Source organism: Sander lucioperca, chromosome 12 (genome assembly GCF_008315115.2).
Source record: "Sander lucioperca isolate FBNREF2018 chromosome 12, SLUC_FBN_1.2, whole genome shotgun sequence".
Classification (NCBI taxonomy): domain Eukaryota; kingdom Metazoa; phylum Chordata; class Actinopteri; order Perciformes; family Percidae; genus Sander; species Sander lucioperca.
In genome coordinates this window covers 2,208,535-2,233,056 of record NC_050184.1, presented here as the reverse complement: position 1 = coordinate 2,233,056, position 24,522 = coordinate 2,208,535, and the positions used below count along the sequence as shown (strand labels likewise).

Genomic DNA, 24,522 nt, shown 5'->3' with positions numbered 1-24,522 from the left:
ACTACTAACTACTACAATAACACTAGTCAAAAAATGGTTTACTTAAAATGACTTCACTTTATTTCATCCTGGAGGGTACTCAGCATGCAAACAATATCTAATAAAATATTTAAAATAAGACTGTACTTTTTCCTACCACACAATATAATGTATTCTATCTAGATGTTAATACATAACGTTTTTTGTTTGATATTTGAGAAGTTTTGCTTGGACTTAAAAGGCACAAACATTATTCCATGTCACCAGTCTCAGGATCAGAAGAGTCTCCAGTCTGGTCTTCAGTCTCTGGTTGGAAAAGTGGATGTGAGTTCCTGGCTGGTTCTGGTCCTCCACAGTCCTCTCCATCAGCTTCTGTTTCCATCTGACCAACACATTTATGTGTTTTGACATGAGAACGCCGGGAAAATCTTTTGTTACAAACACTGCAGCTGAATCTTTTCTCTCCTGTGTGGACTACCATGTGTGACCGTAAACTTCCACTCTGTATAAAAGATGCATTACAAACTAAGCAGCTAAAAGGTTTTTCTCCTGTGTGGATTCTCATGTGTATCTTTAAAGCTCCACTGTGTGTCAAAGATTTCTTACAGACTGAGCAGCTAAAAGGTTTTTCTCCAGAATGAGTCATCATGTGTGTCTTCAGGGTTCCACTAACAGTGAAAGCTCTACCACACTCAGAGCAGCAAAAAGGTTTTTCTCCTGTGTGGATTCTCATGTGTTTCTGTAAACTTCCACTCTGTGTAAAAGATTTCTTACAAACCAAACAGCTGAAAGGTGTTTCTCCTGTGTGAGTTCTCATGTGTGACCGTAAATATTCGCTCTGTGTAAAAGATTTATTACAAACTGAGCAGCTAAAAGGCTTCTCTCCTGTGTGGATTCTCATGTGTCTTTGTAAATCTCCACTCTGTGTAAAAAAAATCTTACAAACTAAGCAGCTAAAAGGTTTTTCTCCTGTGTGAGTTCTCATGTGCCTCTTCAGATCTGCCTTGTGGCCAAATCTTTTCCCACACTGAGAGCAGCTGAATGTTTTTTCTCCTGTGTGAGTAATCGTATGTCTCTTCAGATGTGTCTTGAAGCCAAATACTTTCCCACACTCCGAGCAGCTGAATCGTTTCTTACTTCTTGAATCATGTTTCAGAGAGTTTAAAGCTGACTGAGGTTCTCTGGTCTCCTTCCAATCAGCACTGTCATCAGTCTCAGGATCAGAAGAGTCTCCAGTCTGGTCTTCAGTCTCTGGTTGTAAAAGTGGATGTGAGTTCCTGGCTGGTTCTGGTCCTCCACAGTCCTCTCCATCAGCTTCTGTTTCCATGTGGTGAGTTTGTCTTTGATGAAGCTGTGAGGACTGAGCTTCCTCTTCATCATCTTCACTCTTCACAGGGACAGGAGTGAATGGGAACTTGGTGATATCAGCCTCCTCCAGCCCTTGAAGCTGCTCTCCCTCCTGTTCCTCTTTAATGTGTGGGGGGGGCTCTGGCTCCTGATTGTCCACACTGGAGCTACACTCCTGCTGCTCCTCTTCACCAACAATCACTTCCAGAATGTCTGGAGGTAAAGCTGAAACACAGACAGACGTACATTAAATATCAGTCTCAACAATACTTTGCTAATTAGCTGAGATCACTCTGATTAGGACGCCGCCCCATAATGAAATCATCTGATTTATCCCAGGTCCCCAAAGATCATCATACAAAACTGAGCTTCCAAAACCCTTAAAGTGTCCATAGTATGCTCATTTTCAGGTTCATACTTGTATTTTGAGGTTGTACCAGAATAGGTTTACATGGTTTAATTTTCAAAAAACACCATATTTTTGTTGGACTGCACATTACTGCAGATCCTCTTTTCACCCTGTGTTCAGGTCTCTGTTTTAGCTACAGAGTGAGACCTTTCACTGCTGTAACATCTTTGTTGGAAAGCACACATGCGCAGTTATTAGGTAAGGATTGTATCAGCTAGCTGTTTGTTTCTACAACTTTAGTTAGTACAAGGCAGGATTAGCCGGGAGACTTCTTCTAAACGAGGGCCCACTTCCAACTTTGCGTGGAATACCTGCAGAACAGGGACATGTAAGTAGTTCTTTTGTATTATGGTGAACTAGTGTGTGTTGTAGCAGTGTTTTGCTGTTCAGAATGAGCTAGCATGCTACGGTTAGCCACCTCATTTTGGCTAGTGACGTAGAGCCCTGCCGATTTTGAAAAGCTCACCCAGAAACTGAAAGCAGGACACATTCATAAAATCCGTATCTCACTCAAAACAGCATGGATATTTTTTCCAAGTTTGTATAGCCTGTGGAAGCACCAGAGACACAAAATAACACAGCAAATCCCAGAAAAAGTGATTTTTTTCATAAAATGGGCACTCTAAAAAAAAACTCATGCCTCCACTCGGCTCTGGCTGTAAAAGCTGTGCCGGTCTGTCTGAGAAAATCGCCGAACTGGAAGGTAAGATAACTTTGCTGCACCGGATCAGACAGCAGGGCTCCAGACTGCAACCAAATGCTTGCATTATACAACCAACAGCTGTCAATCAAGGTAAACTACAGAGGTCTGTGGGTTAGATCACCTTGAAAGTGAACAATCATAGGAGGGCCAGTGCCTCCTTGGTTTCCGCCGCCAAAGTGTCAAAAGTCAGTTTCATTCACACATGCAGAAATCAACTTGGAGAGCAGAGTTTACCTGTGAGAACATGTATGCCTTCCAGCACCCGCAAAGCGGACACTCTGTGGCGCGTGGTGGCTGCTCTGTACGCGTGCTGCTTAGTTTTATAAATGCGGGGGCCATTCTTTCCTTCTCCCTATGTTTTGTTTTAGGCTAACGCTCGCAGCTGCCTGTTCAACTCTTGATTGTTGAATCGGTGTGTGAAGGATAACATCTGAACGTGTGAAATGATATAATTTGCTGGTGAGCATGTTTTATCACACTCGCGAGATATGACAATCGTGACTTCATAGAAAACCTCCTTTTGTATGAAAACATGCAACTGACTAAGACACATACATTAAATGAGTAGCTTCTTATTGAGTAAGTGGTGCAGGGGTGCACGGAGCAAAAGTCTGTATTGCTGCTGCGCATGCTCTCTACTTATTTTACAATCCTCTGTCAGAATGTTTTTCTGCCGTTCCTTTGGTTGAACTCGCCATATAACGCCGCAGCTTGCTGGTCCGATGTGCTGGATTAGGTGACTGCCGGGGCGGACTGATTATGTTCCGGATGTGGGCTGCGTGTGTCGGGCGGTGGTACAATGGCCCAGCGATCAGGATTACAATAATATGTTTATCCACTACAATTATCCAAGTTAATACGGACATCTGCGTTCAGACAGCCTGCGTTGGCCGCCACACGGTCCGGCAAAAACGGAGGTCTTTCCATTCATGTTGAATGGGAGTAGTGTGTTTAGGCTGTGGCGGGGGTTGCTGCAGGGAGCCAATCATGTAACACAGATCAGACTTGTGGGTGTGTTTTGAGGCGGTGTGAGAGTCCCGTACAGGAAACAGGAAACATCACTGCCTCTATCTCTACCACAAGAAAGTTTCTAAACACCAAACACAAGCTCTTAACTGCCCGGGAGTTTGTGGAAAAGCTGACTGTTTCCTCAGTCCCTCCATCTCTTTTCTTTCTCTCTTTCTCCGGGAAATGAAGCTGCTTTCAAGTGCGCTCGGAAACATCCAGATCTATAAACCATCTGACGGGAAACAGGAACTGTGAAGTATAAAGTCTACCTGTGCTATGTTGGGGGGTTAAAGAACACAACAGAACATCACACAGATGGGACAATTAATGACACTCCCTCCGCCACACAACCCTGCAGAGAATCACACAATCACTTTTTTCGTGTGAATGCACACTTAAGCTGCAATTACGCAGGTGTTTAGGGGTGTGTACCTACTCACCGCAGGAGGTGGCGGTACTCATGAGGACAACAGAAGTGCAAGTACGCTGTACTGGTGAGTTCCGACCCATTTCCGGCAGTTTTTTAGCTTTTCCCTCACACTGACCTCACTGATTTAGTTATGTGGTGGAGTTTCGTATCCAGACTGGAGCAGAGTTTGGCAAATACTGCTTCACATATCTTAGCTACCAGACCATCATCTGTCTCCTCGTCTTCCACCATTTTGTCAGGTCCACTGGTCGCTGGTCCCGACTGAGTTTTTTCAGATTCGGGTCACAGGACTTGTTTATTTTCAGGTGCGCGATCACAGAAGGCTTGTATCATGTGGACACGTTGACAGTGTTGTTGTCATTACTTAGAATTCCTCATGGGGGAGACAGAAACTAAACACTATAGCAGGGATTCTCAAACTTTATATTCAAAAGGTCCAAATCTGATTTATATACAAGGTCAAAGGTCAGGAACGATTGGTGATAAGTGATTTACTTTAATTAAACTTGCTTATAACTTACAAGCAATACGTTTGTTAAGTTAATTCAGGTTTTAGGCAGTCAGATAAAAATTACATTCAAGCCAAGTGGAAAAAATGTTTGACTGCAATCTGTTGCCTAAATTCAAGCAACTCTAACTTTAAAAGCAACATACATTAAAGTGTTAGAAAATTTCAAAATACATTCCAAACTAGTGCTAAAGAAATGGCACTGTCTGCCCCAAAATGGTTGCTTTTGAACCTAAGCAGCTCCAACATTTACGATAAAATTACAGTACAGTATAGTTTTAGAAGAAATAATAACAAAAAGAGAACAATCTTGACTGATTGATTTTCATGCCTAAAAAAGTAAATGCTACAAACTGAAAAAAATGATTTAAAAAACTGACCTTAAAAACAACAAGGCCCAGTAATATAAAGGCTACTCGGAGATAGGCCTGTCACGATAACAAATTTTGCTGGACAATAAATTGTCTCAGAAATTATTGCGATAAACGATAATATTGTCGTTCCAATACCATTTTCATCTAAAATAATGATAATGGCATAATAATGCAGATACACCTTTTCAAAGATCAATAAACTTTTATTTCTAAAGAATATTTAACACTGGAACTGGAAGACATTTTAAATATCCACAATATGTCTTTGATCTCCTTTAGTATGTCGTCTTTCACGCTGTTGGCAATTCGTACTGGCTGTCAAATGTTTGCAGCATTCCTTAAGTGTTTGCGCGATAGACTACAGACTGTACTACATTTAACAATTATTTAACACTAAATGTTACATTTAAATAATATATAATTAATAAATTAAATATATCTATCTATATGGCTATCTGCCACATGGCAAGTAAATGTTTGTACCAAAATAATTCTTTATTTTGGTGAAGGTGCAGCTTCTGCTCCTCTGCAGGTCGGAGCTTCGTGGGGGCGGGCCGACACACACACACACACACACACACAAACACTGGCGCAACTCTGACACACTTTCCGCGCTCCGTGTCCGCGGACAGCTGTAGGCTTGTAGCGTTAATGTTCTGTGCATTGTTGGACACATACAGCCACTTTCCTGAAACCGCTTGCGAGACTGACAAGTCCACAGCGGCGTGTATGTCCGAGCCTGTCTCCACCGCCTCCACCTGCAGGTTGTCAACTGTGGTTTGGAATGAAAGGGAGAAAACGGGACGCAGAGTAACACGACGGATATCGCTCATATACTTTTTTTTTTTTTGACGCCGCCTTAACTGCAAAGTGCTGTGGGAAACCCTGCTCCAACTCTCAACTAGTGTTTTCTGTCTCTCCGCCAGGAGTCCCGCCTCCACACACAAAGACCATGCGACTGACAAGAGGGTTCACTCCTTGTTACGCTAAAGAACCGAGAGTGGTCCTCCTGTCTCTTTGGTAGAGGTAGAGAGAGAGAGAGAGAGAGAGAGAGAGAGAGACAAGGAAAACAAACAAGCATAAAAATGGCAATTATCGCGGCCGTAAAAATTATCGAGCTCATTTTTTTTTATCGTGCGATTAATTGATTTATTGACTATCGTGACAGGCCTACTCAGAGAGAGGCTTCACTCTCTCGCTGTGTCACAGATCTCACAGAAAACGTGGTAGTTGATTCATAGAAAGATTCTAACTGACCAAGTCTTGTTGTTCTCACCTCTGTATTCTCAGGATATTGCTGTTGGAAATATCCGTGCTTAGTGTCGTTTAACATTTCCACTCTTCCCAACTCCAACGGTCTCTGTGCAAATCAAACACAAGGGCTTCATGCTGGATTGGGGAAAAATGAACGTATATGTTTCAGTCCACTCTTTGTTGAAAACTCTGTATTCTTTTCTTTTCTTTACATATTTGGAAAGTGACATCCTCACCGCGACGTAGCCTTCACTGACAGAATACGCTGAAGTCTCACTTTCTCGTGCCCGCAGGACAGTTAGCCGACCCTGAACTCACTATGAAAGTTTGGTTTCGCTAATATTGAACGTGAACACCAGCCGACCTATAACTCTGTAATATTAAACGTTAGCATAGCCTGTTATCAGACCTATAACTCGGTAATATTGACCGCATGACGCATGTTAAAATCCAGCGCTAATATGGCACCGGTGCCAAACCGACCGCTATCTACCGGACGGAATACCAACGTGGATTTCGGTGCAACTTAAATGCTCTCTGATGCTCCGAAAACAGACGTTAGAGGCAACAGAAGCATCGCTGCATGTGACGCTAGTTAACACTAATAACACGTTACACTTGGCAGCAGGTAACGTGTATGTTAGACTACCGTTAGCTAGCAGATGGATTAAACACAGTTTAAATGCTGACAGCTAAACAGTGTAAAAGTGTGACTGTATTTCACTGGAGAGGATTCTAACAGCAGGACGTCCAACAGTCTGCTGCTAAAGCTATGAGCTAAAAGACACAAACTAGCTCTATGGTCACTGCTGTTGTTAGAAAAACAACACAGACACACACACACACGGACACACACGGACACAGACACACACACACACACACACACACACACACACACACACTTCTCCAATTTCCTGTTCCCAAAAGTTACAAATCAACGTTTTGGACAACTGATGGGCTGATTTATATTTATTTATAATGTATGGATATATTTTATATTATTATAACATGTGATACCCTCCCCCCTTTGAAGTTGATTAATTTCTTCTTCCAGCTTTGACAGCATCACAGATTAAGTCTTCAACTTTTCATAAATATATATTTCAGCTGGTAGCTTCTTATGTTGCCTGGCATAGTCAGCTTCTCAGACTGGAAGCTCCCAGTCAACAACTTCCTTAGAAAACTGGGTGTTACTGGATGTACTGGCCCTTTAAAAGGGTATTTCAACAGGTAGAAAGTTCAGCGTGGGCTAGAATCTGTCAGATAAAAGCCTCATGAATAAAATCTAGTCATTTTGAGGCAGAAACAACCTTTTTAAACACAAGGCAGAAGCTGCGATCACTTTTTGCCCAGTGGAAAAAAGACTGGATGGTTATTCGTTCGGGTCACATGACGTCACTGTAGCTTTGCGCTGCCATCTTTACAACCAACGGACTCAGACTGTCAGTTATGCCTGCGATATGTTGTGCAGTTGGCTGCAACAACAGCCGAAGAGGAACCCCGAACTGGTATTTTACTCTATACCAAAAGAAAAGGGTAGAAGAAAGAAGTGGTTAGCTGTCATTCAAAGAGATCATTGGACACCCACGTCTCACACCTTACTATGCAATGAACACTTCGTGTCAGGTAAGCCTTCGCCTCAATTTAGCTACGTAGCTAGCTAGCTAGCTATTAGCAGTTAGGGACGAAACAAGCTACCGCAAACCGGTGATTAGCTGCTAACCCAGCCCTGCCATACAAGTGCAGTGTGCCATGACGACAGTCCCTGCCTCCTGCACCACTACCCATGGCCATGTTAAATTAGTGTTAAGAGCCTGTGAATGATGATGGTTAAGTGAAGAACAAACTGTTAAATAGTGAATATCTTTTCAAAGGCTAATTCTCCTACTATTGCTGTAATGGATAGCATAATAATAGTTGGAGTCGTAGATCTTCTGTAAACCTTCTGTAGGACAATCCAGGTAGCATCTAGCACTAAAACTGAGCAGCTAAAGCTCTGTGGAGTAACCCACCACAAACTGTTCACATAAAGTCACAATCGCCTCGTTTCCCTTCCCTTCATGTTCTTTCAATGAGTATAAACACATCTGACATTAAAGAACATTATCTAGATTGACAGCTAGCCGTGAGCCGTGGCTAACAGCTGGCAAGCTAACAGCTGTGAGCCGTGGCTAACGGCTGGCAAGCTACCAGCCGTTAGCCACTTAGCTAGCTAACAACTCAATACCTAGTAAGATTTTTATAATACTTACATTTCCCATGATTAAATATAAATCCTTGGTGGCCAGGTGCCGCACTTTAACGTCTTTCACCCATCCAGCCACAGCATATTGATATGCATCCGTACTGTTGAAAGCCTTCAAGCTATCCCCACTGTATGGGGAAGGGTTATGAACAAGATAAATATATACATCATGGAAGGCCAATTGGGGCAAGTCTGGGGCAGATAATAATGGACAAAAGAAAACTGGGGGTAACAAATATGGATCAGAGCCTAAAATTGAAATTTTCTCCAAATATCTCTGTCTCTCTCTCTCTCATTCAAATGGGCAGTGTGGGCGGCCATACTAAGCGAGATCGGTCATAAACGGTCGTAAAGATGGCGGCGTTCTATTTGGTAGTGACGTAGGTGGCATCTATGAATAATGTAGGCAGTGCTGGAATGTAACTAAGTACATTTACTCCAGTACTTGTACTTCAGTCCAAATGTTGAGGTACTTGTACTTTACTTGAGTCTTTTCTTTTCATGCCACTGGTATTAGTACTTTAAAGCCCATGTTGCAGGGTTTATTTTCTAATGAATTTTATGCAATTTGCTTGTTGGTAATAAACATTTAAACTGTTACCCAACAACATCAAATACAATGGATATCACAAAACGGAATAAAATACGAAAAAGTAGTACTATTTTACAGCCGTTTGCAATGATTCTCTTTTCCCCCACAATGCACTGCACTACGTCACGTTGGGGAGACGACAGACGAAAGCCCCGTCTCTGTTCACTGTCTATGGTCTCGGTCTGTGCCACTGGTCTCTGTTCACGGTCTATGGGCTCGGTCTGTGCCACTGGTGTTGCAAAATATGGCTTTTGGTCTTAACCGAGTCCATGTGTCTTTATTAAGTGTATAATAATATTGGAGGGAAAGTGAAACACAGCTTGGACGGGGATGCTGTTCGGCTTTTCACAAGTTTAGACAGCTAGCTACGCTGACGTTTGCTAACGTTAGCGCAACAGCGTTAGCCTAGACTGCTAGCTAGGTAAATATTACGACTGCCTTCGGAGTTTCCTATATCTGCGTCCACGTTGTCAACATAAGACATGTTGCCTTAGTGCTCCTTTTGTACCATCATTTTATTGAATGAAATGTTAAGCTTCACTCCTACGAGATGGGTGGGTTTTTGTTAGCTACATACAAAGCTAACTGGCTATAGTTAGCCTGTATGCTAGCGGAATTAGCTAACGTTGCGTAACCAGCCAGCAACTTCGGCAATCGGCAGTAGTTTCGGTAAGCTAACCACGACAGTATTGTCGCCCACAATCAACCTCTGCTGCTAAAAGCAGTCAATCTGCAGTGATGTTTGAAATAGAGACGCTTGTGGATGTGTTAGCTGTCGTGGTTAGCTCGCTGGAACTACTGCCGAAGCTGCTGGCTGGCTACGCAATATTAGCTAATTCCGCTAGCACAGGCTAACTATAGCCAGTTAACTTTGTGTGTAACGTAGCTAACAAAAACCCACCCATCTCGTAGGAGTGAAGCTTAACATTTCATTCAATACAATTATGGTACAAAAGGAGCACTAACGCCACATGTCTTATGTTGACAACGTGGACGCAGATATAGGAACCAACGAAGGCAGTCGTAATATTTACCTAGCCGTCTAGGCTAGCGCTGTTGCGCTAACGTTAGCAAAACGTCGGCGTAGCTTTAGCTAGCTGTCTAAACTTGTGAAAAGCCGAACAGCATCCCCATCCAAGTAATAAATAAACACTAGGCAAATATGTTGTTACTGGAGCTAGTAGGCTACCATCAAAAAGTGAGATATCTAATCGAAAAAATGTTTACAACGTCAGGGGATTTCACAGGTGGGACTGACTGGCAAGTTAGCCCATAGCTAGCATGATGCCTTCTATTTCTAGATCTAGCTAGATTACCAGTACTTATCTGAACTAACGACATTATCACTGTCACTAAATATAAAGAAAACATTGACTTTCACTCGGTGCTATTCACTGACAGTAAAAGCACCTCTTCCACCTCTTCCTCATCCCAGTCAGTCACCATAGTTCTAGTACTATGCTGAGGCACGTCTCCCCAACGTGACGTCATCACCGAATTGCATTAAAAAACCCACTAAACGACTAAAACGGTAAAAGCTGGCCTTTAACACTATTTGGTGACATTTTTAACAATGATATACATATGTTGAGTGCTTTATGTACCCATTAATCAACAGTGGTGGTTAACTCTTCCGGGTCGCCAATCACGCCGGCGTGATCAAGTCACATGACCAGTTTAAGACGTCGAAGCATAAAAACAAAGTCATGTTAAGCGCTGCCGTCCACTTCTGTCGAAAGTGCTGGCTTGAAACTCCATTCTAGTTTTTGTTTTATGTTGATAGACCAAGTAGAAATGGAGATATGATCATTTAAACTTTATATAAAAAAATATTGAAAATATTTAGGCGCTTATAAAAGAACGCATGATGGGATGCGACAGGCGTATTCTAATAACTTCGTCGGTTTTTGTCATAAACGAAAACGTCGAAAATGTCTGAATCTGCTGACTCTGCTCTTCAGGCTGCACATTTTAGGGAGGGGAGGAGGAGCCAACTGAGCAAAGAAGCGAAATTGAAAGGCGGGAGATTGACGGAGTAGACAAAGAGAGACATATTAGAGAGAGAGAGATATTGCTAGTTTTTGGAAGAGTTTGAGTAGATTTTGAGAGTAGTTTAGGAGTAGTGTAGATAGTTTAGGTAGTTTAGGAGTAGATTAAGAGTTTTTGTGCGAGGAAAATGAAGCGAATGTTTACGGTTGAACAAGCCCTCGACTTGTTCTATCGACTGGACGACCAGGACGCTGTTTACAGTTCATCGTCGGAATCAGAAAGTGGCGATGAGATTGACGACGCGGCTTTTGTGGTTCACAACAAGAGGTGAGACAAACTTTTTGTGAACATTTATTGTTTTCTTTTAGCTTTTTGTATATTATAGTGTGTGTGTGTGTGTGTGTGTGTGTATATGTGTGTGTGTGTGTGTGTATATATATATATATATATATGTGTGTCTGCTGTGTGTCTCTGTGTGTGTGTGTGTGTGTGTGTGTGTGTGTATATGTGTCTGTGTGTCTCTGTGTGTGTGTGTGTGTGTGTGTGTGTATCTGTGTGTCTCTCTGTGTGTGTGTGTGTGTGTGTGTGTGTGTGTGTGTGTGTGTGTGTGTGTGTGTGGTTCTGTGAACAACAATTTCATTGCCAACGACTGCTTCACTGTAATTGTTGTGCATATGTGCCAATGAGCATCTTTAACTTTTGATGTACAATGTGTCTTGACATGTACAGAGATGATCAGCAGTCTGGGCCATCTACAACCCTGACAACAAGCAGACAGAGGCCTACACAGAGAGGGGGTGGAAGGAAGAGTCAAACCAGGTCAAGATCTCCAGCCAAGTCAGGACAGCCACACCACAGCTCTGAGCCCTGGGAAACAGAGAGTGATCCTGATACTGCCCCACAAACCAGTAGGTTTATGCCCCGCAGAACATATTTGCACTATTTAGGAACTCCTCTTACTCAAGGAATGAAAGCCCGGCAATGTAGCTCTCTGTGTATTTGTACATAAAGTGTTTTGTAGAGTTTCTAAGCAAAAAAGAAAAGAAAAAACGCCTATTGCCACAACTGCTTTTTGCTGTATATAGATTGATTTTATCTCAATTTTACCTTTTTCTATGTTGTATTTGCGCTATTTGGGAACCCTCATACTCTGGGAATGCAAGGCCTTTAATGTAGCTCTCTGTATAATTGTGTGCATAAACTGTTTTAAAGAGTGGCAAAGCTAAAAAGAAAAAAAAGCCTATGGCTACACCCGCTTTTTTTTGTAAATCATATTTTTTTTGTATATATCTTGATTATATCTGAATTTTACCTTCATATGTTGATATGTACAACTTGTGTTTACATTACAAACTTTTAAAAATGCTTGGTTGAGCATGTTTGTGTTTTTTATATTAAAAAAGCTATCATTTTTCAAATCGGATTTTGTGTTTTTTGTGTGTTTTTGGGTCCAGTATGTTGACACAGTACATTAAACTGAAAAACTAATGGTCATGTCATATAGGTGATGTTGTGCTGAAAAGAAAGATACCAAACATTGGTATGGTAAACATTTGTGTATGTCGCAAAATAAAAAAAATAAAAAGTACTCAAAAACGGCCAAAATAGCCCAAGACTCCGAAGGGTTAACCTGCAACATGGGTTTTAACTGCAGTAAAGGGTCTGAATACTTCTTCCAGAACTGAATCTTGGACAGCGGATGTTGTTCTTGCAGCTGAAGGACTGTGAGGATAAAGTTAGCACGCTGATATAAAAACACGTTAGCTTCAGGAGCTAGCTGCATGCGGCTAACAGGCTAACGTTAGCTTATCGTGATTATGAGAGCAGTTAGATTGTCAGACTAACCTTCTCCCCGCAGCTTGGTCTCCTCCGTGTGTTCCCGGTGTCGCTCCATCTCTGATCAACAAACTAAGAAACGCTGTTTGGGATTCCCTGATCTGGATTCAGCTAACGGCTTCTCTCCTCACTGCTCCCGCTGCTCAGCACGGGGAAACAACAACAAACACCACTTCCGGGGGGACCGCTGTCAAAATAAAAGTTCCGTTCTTCTATTTCCACTTTTTTTGTTTTGATTTCTTTCATGAGGATATATTTTGTTACCTTTAGAAACCCTGTTTTACTGTTGTAACTTTTTAAACAGTAAAGATTATTAGAAAAACTGATAGATTGATTTATATTTATTTAGTTTATAGCCTTTGTTTGATAACCTACATTTGATGTATTACTTGAGTTGAATACAGACACACACACGCACGCACACACACACACACACACACACACACACACGCACACACACACACACACACGCACCACACATATAAACACACGCACGCACACACACACGCACACACAAACACACACACATACCACATGCACACACACACACATACACACGCACCACGCATATACACACACGCATGCACGCACACACATACACCCAGACACACACACACACACGCACACACAAGCACAGACACAAAACACACACCACACGCACACGCACCACACATATACACACACGCATGCACGCACACACACATATACACACACACAAGCACAGACACAAAACACACACCACACACACACACACATATACCCACACAAACACACACACGCACACACACACACACAAATACACACAAGTGTCAAAATAAAAGCATACCTTTAGGTTAGGAAATGTATCGGAGTAAAAGTGAAAGTTTCCAGAAATATAAATAATGAAGTAAAGTACAGATACGTGACAATTCACCCTAAGTACAGTAACTAAGTATTTGTACATGGTTACATTACAACACTGTTGGTTCCAAATGTAATCTTATGAACTTCCAGTTTGACTTAGTTAGTGTCTTCTAAGAGAACTCCAAGAACTTCTGGAGCTTCATTACAGATGTTTGAATTACAGTTTCTCAATTGCTTAAACACATTTGCTCACTCTGACATCACATTTTCAAAACAGTTAACACACAGGATAAAACTGAAGCTCAATGGCCAAAATGACTCATTCTGTTAGCAAAATGCGCTAACACTCACAAAACATTAAAAGCATGCAACATAAGCAAATATTTCCATCAAACACCTCAACTTGTGGTCAAATTAATTTATTCTTTCAATCAATCATTACACAATGGACAACAAAATACAAAATACAGCCATCAATATGAAATATGACACTTTACAAACTCAAATGGATACTGAAAAAAAAAAAGAAAAAAAGCTACCAAAGGAAACTTATGGGTGGAAATACCTTTAAAAAAAAAAAAAAGATATATTTTATCTTTCACATTTAGTCCATTCGTTCTTGACGATTATGCCACAGGTTCTCATCAACATCGCATTGAATGTTTTCCCTTGCAATGCACCGAGGGAAATACCTCCTTGCATGGCGCATCCATCCCTGGCAGTCCTCTGCACCTATTGCCAGGCAAGCAGCATTCATTGCTTCCAGGAGGGGCATCTGCTCATATGGCCGGTGATCATACACATTCCACCTCCAAGCAGAGAAGAACTCCTCGATTGGGTTCAGAAAAGGGGAGTATGCAGGAAGGAAGTGCATCATAATACGAGGCTGTGCTGCAAACCATTCGTTCACAAGGCGAGAGTGATGGAAAGCCACATTGTCCCAAATTATGACATACAGAGTCAACAGCCCTCTCTCTTCGGGTGGAATCAGTATTTCTTTCAATGAATCAAGAAATTCAATTCAATTCAATTTTATTTATAGTATCAAATCATAACAAGAGTTATCTCGAGACACTTTACAGATAGAGTAGGTCTAGACCACACTCTATAAAGCCCCAACAATTCCAATAGTTCCCCCAAGAGCAAGCATTAGCAGTGGCTATTGCGACAGTGGCGAGGAAAAACTCCCTTTTAGGAAGAAACCTCGGCAGACCCAGACTCTTGGTGGGCGGTGTCTGACGGTTGGGGTTATGACGGTACAGGATGTAGCGTGGCACAGCAGAGCATGGGTGGACGCGGTGGACGCAGCAGGACGTAGCCGGGCATTGCAAGGAATCGCAGAGCGTAGCAGGGTGTAGCAGGTCCATAGCCACAGCTGCACCCAAGACCCAGGTCTTGGTGTCGCCCTAATCCGAGGCGATGTTCTAGGCGAAGAAGAAACATAAGGACTCTTTTAAATTCAATCCTGGATTTTACAGGAAGCCAATGGAGAGAAGCTAATACAGGAGAAATATGATCTCTTTTCTTAGTTCTTGTCAGAACACGCGCTGCAGCATTTTGGATCAGCTGGAGAGTCCTAACGGACTTATTTGAGCATCCTGATAATAAGGAATTACAGTAGTCCAGCCTGGAAGTAACGAATGCATGGACTAGTTTTTCTGCATCGTTTTGAGATAGGATGTTCCTAATTTTAGCAATGTTACGAAGGTGAAAAAAGGCTGTTCTAGAGGTGTGTTTTAGATGGGCGTTAAAGGATAGATCCTGATCAAAAATAACTCCTAGATTTCTGACAGTAGTACTTGAGGCCAGGGCAATGCCATCCAGAGTAATTATATCTTCGGCTAATGAGGTTCGTAGGGGTTTGGAGCCCAGGACAATAACTTCGGTTTTGTTTGAGTTTAACATCAGGAAATTGTAGGCCATCCATGATTTTATATCTTTAATGCAAGCTTGAAGTTTATCTAGCTGGCTGGTTTTGTCTGGCTTGATTGACAGATATAATTGGGTGTCATCCGCATAACAGTGAAAGTTAATTGAGTGTTTCCTAATAATATTGCCTAGAGGAAGCATATATAAGGAGAATAGAATTGGTCCAAGCACTGAGCCTTGAGGAACGCCATGGTTAATTTTAGCGTAATTGGAGGGTTTATTGTTAACATTAACAAATTGCGATCGATCAGAGAAGTAGGACTTAAACCAGTTTAGTGCGATTCCTTTAATGCCAACTAAATGTTCCAGTCTCTGTAAGAAGATGGTATGGTCAATAGTATCGAATGCAGCACTAAGATCTAATAAGACAAGTACGGAGACAAGTCCTTTGTCTGATGCAGTTAGAAGATCGTTAGTGATTTTCACCAGTGCCGTCTCTGTGCTATGATGCTTTCTAAATCCTGACTGAAAGTCCTCAAATAAGCTATTGCTATGTAGAAAATCACATAACTGATTAGCGACTACTTTCTCAAGGATCTTGGAGAGAAAGGGAAGGTTAGATATAGGTCTATAGTTGGCTAAGACTTCAGGATCGAGGGTGGGTTTTTTCAGTAGAGGTTTTATCACAGCTACTTTAAATGACTGCGGTACATAACCTGTCAATAAAGACATATTTATCATATCTAGCAATGAAGTGTTAACCACGGGTAACGCTTCTTTAAGTAGCCTCGTTGGGATGGGGTCCAAGAGACAGGTAGATGGCTTAGCTGAAGAGACCTTTAGCATTAATTGTTGAGGGTTTATAGGATAAAAGCAATCTAAGTATATGTCACGTCTAGTCGTTCTTTCTAGCAGTCTGTCAGTTAAAGGTGACCCATTAGAGGTTGGGGGAAAGAGGTGATGAATAGTATCTCTAATTGTTATAATTTTATCGTTAAAGAAACTCATGAAGTCGTCACTACTCAGAGCTATAGGAATAGATGGCTCAATAGAGCTGTGGCTATCTGTCAGCCTGGCTACAGTGCTGAAAAGAAACCTTGGGTTGTTCTTATTTTCTTCTATTAGTGATGAATAGTAGTCTGATCTGGCCTTTCTTAGGGTCTTCCTATAGGTTTTCAGACTGTCTTGCCAGTCTAAACGAGATTCTTCCAGTTTGGTGGAACGCCATTTACTTTCAAGTTTGCGCGAGATTTGCTTTAATTTACGAGTTTGGGAGTTATACCAAGGTGCTAGTTTCCTCTGCTTCATCGTCTTCTTTTTAAGGGGAGCAACAGAGTCTAAAGTCGTCCGTAGGCAGGCCGTAGCATCGTCTACGAAATGATCAATTTGAGAGGGACTAAAGTTTACATAAAGATCCTCTGTTATATTACGGCACGTTAATGAGTTTAGTGCTGTTGGAATATCTTCCTTAAATTTAGCTATAGCACTGTCAGATAGGCTTCTAGCGTAGAAGCTTTTATCTAATTTCGTATAATCGGGTAGTAAGAATTCGAAAGTTATTAAGAAGTGGTCTGATAATAAAGGATTTTGCGGGAATACTATTACGTCTTCAATTTTGATGCCATATGCCAGCACAAGGTCAAGGGTGTGGTTAAAACAGTGCGTGGCCTCGTGCACACTCTGACTGAAACCAATTGAATCTAGTAGTGAGTTGAAAGCAGTACTAAGGCTATTGCTGTCAACGTCCACATGGATATTAAAATCACCTACAATAAGTACTTTGTCTGATTTTAGGACTACACATGATAAAAACTCTGAGAATTCCGATAAAAATTCACAATATGGACCTGGTGCTCGGTTGACAACAACAAATATAATTGGCTGTACTGTTTTCCATGTTGAATGCTGAAGGTTAAGAACGAGATTTTCAAAAGAGTTATAATTTAGTTTAGGATTAATTAACAGGTTTGAGTCAAATATGGCTGCAACTCCCCCTCCTCGGCCTGAGCCTCTAGGAATTTGAGTATTAATATGAGTGGGAGGAGTGGCTTCATTTAGACTGACATAATCTTCATGGCCCAGCCAGGTTTCAGTTAGACAGAATAGATCAATTTGATTATCGGATATCAATTCGTTTACTAGTATTGCTTTAGAAGACAGAGATCTGATATTTAGTAGACCGCATCTAATTTTCCTATCCTGTTCTATCATTGCAGTGGTAGTTGTAATTCCAATTAGGTTGTTAAGTATTGCCCCTTTTTTGGTTACCTGTGGCTGACGTGAACTGGATGCTAAATTGACTATGTTTGCAGTCAACTTCTTATTACTTAGGGGATTCAACACTTTGTATGGTCTATTGTTGATTATAACTGGAATAGTACTAGTATTACATGTTACCCTGCAGAAAACATTTTCAGATTCATTCACTTGTAGAGTGCCATTAGGATCAATACCTGGGGGGCATGAATCTGTGATATTTTCAACAGAATGTCAATACTTAACTTTCAGTGTGGTCGTTATGTTGTCAGATAGCAGCCTGGCTCCATGTCGGTTTGGGTGGAGACCATCATGTTTCAGCAGGCTGGGCCTCTCCCAGAACAAGTTGAAGTTGTCGACATAGGGAATGCCCAGGGAAGCGCAGTGGGGTTTCAGCCAGGTGTGGAGCCCGAACAGTCTGGACCATCTTTCAGCACCCTTTCTGTAGGTAGGTAGAGGCCCAGAAATGACGATCCGTTTTTCTGTGCCCATCAGGGTGGTGATGAGAGTGGTGAAGTCTTTTTGAAGTGCTGTCGACCGTCTCTCTCTGATGTCGTTTGTGCCCACATGCACGATGATGTTGTCGACCTTAGCGTGGCAGGCGAGGATGCTGGGAAGTTTGTGCTGGATGTCACGGACCTTGGCACCAGGGAAGCAGTAGACCTTGGACGGACCGCTAGGTGTAGGGGGAATGTAGAGGTCCCTGACCATGGAGCTTCCGATGACCAGGGTGGAAGTTGTTGGGTCTGAAGGGGGGCGCGCCGACTGTGTGGATGGGCCAGGATGAGCGCCGTGGGGACGTGGCAGAGAAGGGTTTCTGCAGAGCAGAGGGAACTCCTCATCGTTCATCAGAATGGTGTAGCGATTTTCTAGTCGTATAGGTTGGGCTGGGCCTGAGCGTTGTCCTGACCGCCTGCTGTGGTGCTTGCTTATACGCCATGGCTCAGGCTGGTGTGGAGTGGAGCTGGTCAGCAGAGCTGACTTGGTTCTCGGCAGAAGCCGAGGAGAGACGACAGGGACAGAGGTTGTATTAGTGCGTGGTGGGGTGAGAGTAGTGCAGGGCAGAGTGGAATCAAAACATCCGACATTAGTGTGTGTGTGAGGGGAACTTCCAATGATAATGGTGTCAAGGAACTGTTCATTCACCTTGATCTGGTGGAGAGTCGCTATTCTGGCTTCAAGTTCCACTATCTTCTGGCTGAACAGGAGGCACGAGTCGCAGCCAGGTGTACAGCTGAGGGGGGGCATCGTGTAGCTTGCTAGTTTAGCTAGTAGCAACGTTGACGGAGGCCCTCTCCAAAACCGATCCCTCTTCACTTGCAGTTCACAAGTCAACACTTGCGGATGCTCCTGCTTGTGTTAGCAAGAAATGTGATGAGGCGTTCTGTATTGTATGGGCCAATGGTTGGTATGTGGCAAAGGACCCCATCATTGGAGATGGCAGCACACATGGTGATATTGGCACCCCTCTGACCTGGCACTGTGACAGTGGCCCTCTGCCCAATGATGTTCCTCCCGCGTCTCCTCACTTTACAGAGGTTGAAGCCGGCTTCATCCACAAAAATGAATTTGTGATGTGCCCCTTCAGCTTCAAGCTCCATTATTCTCTAAGAAAAAGAACAAATTCATAAAGCAAATTACAGTATTCCAGTCACATGTAACTATGGTAAACAAGGTATTACAATAACAAAATCTGTACCTGCACATACTGGAATCGTGCCTCCTTTACGATGTCAGAGTTTCTTTGAAATGGAACTCGGTACAGCTGCTTCATTCTGACATGGTGTCGTTTAAGGACTCGATCTAGAGTTGCCAAACTCACTGTTTATATTTCTAAATGCTCCATACATATACATACATACATATATAAATGCTCTCCCTGCATTTGGGTCCACTATTCCTCACTTAAACCTAACACTGATTGCATTGTTTGCCACTACCATATCTACAATGGCAGACTCCTGTTCAATACTAAATATCTTTCCTCTGCCACCAGTGTGTGGTAATGTGTGGATCCTATAAAGTAAAAGCAAAAAGCATGTCAAAATTGACATTACTGTATGACAGTCACATAAATGGGATTGATAAAACATCTGCATTACTGTAGGGCAATACAGTAAAGCTGAAATACACAGTGGTATACATTACAGTAACACTGTGAATTACCTGTTCTCATTCCGAAAAAGCCTGACAATAGATGCCACAGTGCTCCGAGTCAGAATGGGCTGGACCCTTTGTCCAGCCTCTCTAAAGGACAAGCCATGATTGATGACATGGTCAATAATTGTTGCCCGAATTTCATTTGAAACTTGAGCTCGATTTTGTCCTCTTGCTGCTGCAGCTCCTCCACCACGCATACGGGCTCCTCTTCCTCTGGCCCCTCTGCCATGGCCTCTTACTCTATGGCCTCTTTGATCCATGCTTGCAAATAGCAACACAGAGGTGGCATCTTTTATAGATGGATGAGGACTGATTGCTGATTCAAGAGTTGTGCAAATGAGTTTCACACAGGTGCATAGAGTTTTCTAATTATGCAAGTACTTTCTATCAGCTGTGAATAGATGTTTTCCTTTTGTTCACCACAGTGAATCCAATAGAGTTCGGGGTCTTTCAATGAGATCTGTGGTAACTGTTTTGACAAAGGGTGTGAAAAATGTGTGAAACAAATGAAAAAGTGTTAAAACATTTGCAAGAGAAGACTTCTGCTGTGCTAATAATGTGATGATGAAGATAAAGCGGATCCCAGTTTCATTTAGTGTGTCTTAGCAAATGAGAAAAACTGTAAAGAGGTGCTATGCAGTTTTGGCCATTTCTTCGCTGTTTTCTTGCTTTTTGCTGGCAGGTTTCTCTATAGAGCTCCCCTACAGGTTTCTCTATAGAGCTCCCCCTACAGTTATCTCTATAGAGCCTCCCCTACAGGTTTCTCTATAGAGCTCCCCCCTACAGGTTTCTCTATAGAGCTCCCCTACAGGTTTCTCTATAGAGCTCCCCCTTCATGTTTCTCTATAGAGCTCCCCCTACAGGTTTCTCTGTAGAGCTCCCCCTACAGCTTCAGAATAGATATTTGGCAGCTCCTATGTTTCCTCATGTCTGACTCCTCTCTCGGTCAGTCTGCCGTTTCCTCTTTCTCTGTTCCTCCGACAATGCTTTCCTAGCTTTCTGCTTCTTTTTTGCCGGCCCAGCCATGACGATAGTGTGAAAAACTCCATCTCTACCTTGTTAGCCGGTTCCTGAATGGGCATATGTGTGCAGTGCCGTGAAGCAATTCAATATATTGCGAGACCTGATATCTACCTGATATTTTTTCCGCTCACAGGCGCTAGGAGGTAGCGAGATGACCACCATTCAACTCGAAAAAAGTCATATAACCATTCCAATGACCCCGTAGCTGTTCAGTTAAGGTAAAAGCTGCATATTTCCCCTTTAATCATTTATATTCCTGCGTGTTTTTCAGAGGAAATCTGGAACACTTCCGGACTTTTATTTTGAAGATCAGTAACTGGAACACTTCCGGACTTTTATTTTGAAGCACAGCAACTAATCTGCACCGGAAGCTATAGTCTTTACTGCGGCTAACTTCACTCTTTGAACAAGATGGCGTCTAGCAGAAAGGTGTGTTAGCGGAGTCTCTTTGTTGTGTTGAGAAAGAGGTAAAGAGGTGTAAAGTCCAGATGCTGAGAGCGTTGGTGGAGCAGCGACTAACTGCGGCTGCTAAAGAGATATTTGGGCTGTTTGAAAGAACTATAGCAGAGTACGAGGAGGAACTTTGTCGTTCAAAAGAGGAGAACGAGCGACAACGGGAGCTACTGGACGCTGTTTTCAACCCTCAGCTTCGGTTCCACAGAGCAGGTTTGATCATTAAACCTTCAGTTGATCTTTCTCTCCTTCCTGTCATCTGTTCTCTCAGCAACCATATGACGATAGGACGTATGTAAATAAGCATTTATTCATAAGATCTATTGTAATATTCGCTCTTTAACAGGCCTTCGCCAAAACCACCAGACTCAATGTAAATAATCAGTACTTTTATCATCGTAAAACACACTGCTTTCAAAGTGGACAGAAACACAATAACACTATCAAAAGCCATCATGCTTCGTCTTTCCACTGTTCCAACAATCACCACTCTGGTTTGGTTGAAATAAACTCTTAATTCACACATTTACATGTGGAAATATGCTGGCTCTATACACGCTACAAGTACTGATTATTTACATGGAGTCTGGTGGGTTTGGTGATGGTGATTCGGGGCGGTTTTCTACATAAACAAAGGTTCTTATTTAATAGGTATTCCTTTAGGACTTTATAGGTGATGGTTATATAGTAGAGATGTTTGCCTTGGAACACAACAGCACAGTATTATAACCACTGAGGCTTTGTGTGTGTGTGTGTGTGTGTGTGTGTGTGTGTGTATATGTATGTGTGTGTGTGTATGTGTGTGTGTATGTGTGTGTGTGTGTATGTATATGTGTGTGTGTGTGTGTGTGTGTGTGTGTTTGTCTCTGTGTGTGTCTATAACAAGAACAAATACAAGATACAAAAACATAATGAGAATTCAAGTAACCATATACTTAGCTTAAATGGCTCATTTCTAGCAATAGTCAATTTATCATTATCTGGAAAGAAATGACACTGCTTTCTCCATTAAGTTGCAATAAAATAGACATCCATGTCATTTACATAGGAGAATGTCAACATTGTCCAAATACAACAGTCTTACTAGAACTTACATAACGAATGAAATTAAGTTAAAGGGGTGCTATAATGCAAAACCGATTTTACCTTGTCATAGTTGAATAACGACGGTTTGGTGGGTAAATAATTCAATTCAAGTTTATTTCAAGTGCAATAACACAATAAGACATGGTCTCAAAACACTGTACAAAAGGAAATTCAGTAAAAAGTTAGGATTAAAATACAAAAAATACATTTAAAATCATTGCGGGTCATTGCACACATACCTACATACATACATACATATACATAAAAGTGAAATAAACAGTGGTACAAGGGTAGAAACAGAAGATAGGAGGAAGTCATAATAATGGTCCATAATATTTTGAAAAAAGAAATGTTTTGACTGTGATACGTGATACATTCTATACTGTTGCTGGCATCAGAGAAGATAGCGGCGATCCCACACCCTTTTTTCCCTTGCCTTTTCTAAGGGTGCTCCGATCAGGATTTTTGGGGCCGATCACTGATCACCGATTGCTGTGAGCAGTATCGACCGATGCCGATCACCGATCACCGGGTCTATTTGAAACCTTCTATTTATCATGTCATATATTTATCATATATTAATTTTAATATTCTTAACAACAATGCATAAGTATTAAAATTAACAGAAGATAATGTATTGTGAATTGTCAACGGTTTACTTTTATTGACAGGAAACGTTCAACATTCCACTTCCTTTTCCTGTTAGAAACACACCTTAAACAGCTTAGAGCTTAACATATAGCTAAAGCCTTATTCGGAATAAATTACAAAACAACTGTCAGTGTGTTCTTCAGTGTGTCTTTAGTGTGTTCTGAGCAGGGTGGGGCCACTTAAATTTTTTACCAGCCACTTTTTCCAGAATTCAAATTTATAAAAGAGAGTGCACCATATTTTGAATTGCTTTATTAAATTATGTTTTATTATTAATACATATTTTATTAATATAATACATTTATTATGTGTCAGTAGCTTGTTGATCTTTACATTGTAAGTTAATATCCTATCCTGGCCTGGGACACACATTCATACGGTTTGATAAAGGACTTATTGGACTTTAACTTATCATTGATTTTACAATAACGAGTGTAGCTCATGGATGTATTAAGTGTAGCTGTCCTCAATTTAGGTCATCCTGTACGTCTCCTCTCCGGTTTTTCCTGCATTCACTGTGTGTGTGTGTGTGTGTGTGTGTGTGTGTGTGACCAGTCGCGGGGTAGAACTGAGCAGCAGAGAGCCAACAGGATTAAAACGGCAGCAGCTTTCAAGCGACTTAAACATCGTTACAGTCTACATTGACGTTAAAATGTAAACATGTTGGCAGGACGGTCTGAAATGTTTTGCACGGTCTTTCGCTGTACGTTTTGTCAATGCGCCACTTGTTTGAAAAGTACCTTCTCGTTTTCTTTACTTCGCCCTCAACAGCTTGTACATCCATAGCTACTGCTGACTCCGCGGCAGGCCTCTTAACACCGGGGATATGTCGCCACATTTTTTAACAGATCATTTTCCTTTCGTCTGTACCTCAACTAGCTAGCTAGCTAGCTAGTTACACGGCGTCCCGGACTAGCGCTGAAAACTAGCTACTCGACTATGCGTGGTCAAAGCCCCGGGTGTGAACGGTTTCATTTCCTGTAAGTTCTTCACAATAAAAGTCCTCCGTTATTTTGGTATTTGAATGTTTTTATTATAAAGCAGCAAAATCCGGAAATGTTAGGGATTCATTAGCAGTAACGTAACGCGATTCCTATAAGCATTGTGCATTGTTACTTAGCAACAGCATTCTTTGACAAAAACTGTCCAATCCATTACAAGGATACAAGGCTAATTTCCCACCCTGGTTCCGAGGCACTTTTTTTGACCAACTCGGGGAGACTGATCAGTCCAACTGCTTTTTCTGCCAACGGTCGGCCGTCTGGTTGGTGTGTAACTTAGCTTAGCTGCGTATAGAACATTTTCTCACGAGTAGTGCGTCATCTGATCGGCCTATCTGATCGGCCTTTATGGAGACCACCGATCAAACTATTTAAAGCCTTTATCGGCCGATAACGATTGGTTCCCGATCAATCGGAGCACCATTAGCCTTGCCGAAAACAAGAAATTGTATTCTGGGGGGGAAGCCTCTATGAGTACTGTTGTTGCAGTGGAGGATAGCCAGCAT

The 24,522-nt window shown here is 41.9% G+C and overlaps 1 protein-coding gene across 1 annotated transcript; it reads right to left on the bottom strand.

The window, feature by feature from the left end:
- Positions 1–216: 216 nt before the first annotated feature.
- Positions 217–1,334, bottom strand: LOC118496453 (gastrula zinc finger protein XlCGF17.1-like). Its single transcript, XM_036008231.1, has one exon. It carries the CDS (start codon positions 1,304–1,306, stop codon positions 230–232), a length of 1,077 nt encoding a protein of 358 aa, XP_035864124.1. The 5' UTR covers positions 1,307–1,334; the 3' UTR covers positions 217–229.
- Positions 1,335–24,522: the final 23,188 nt, after the last annotated feature.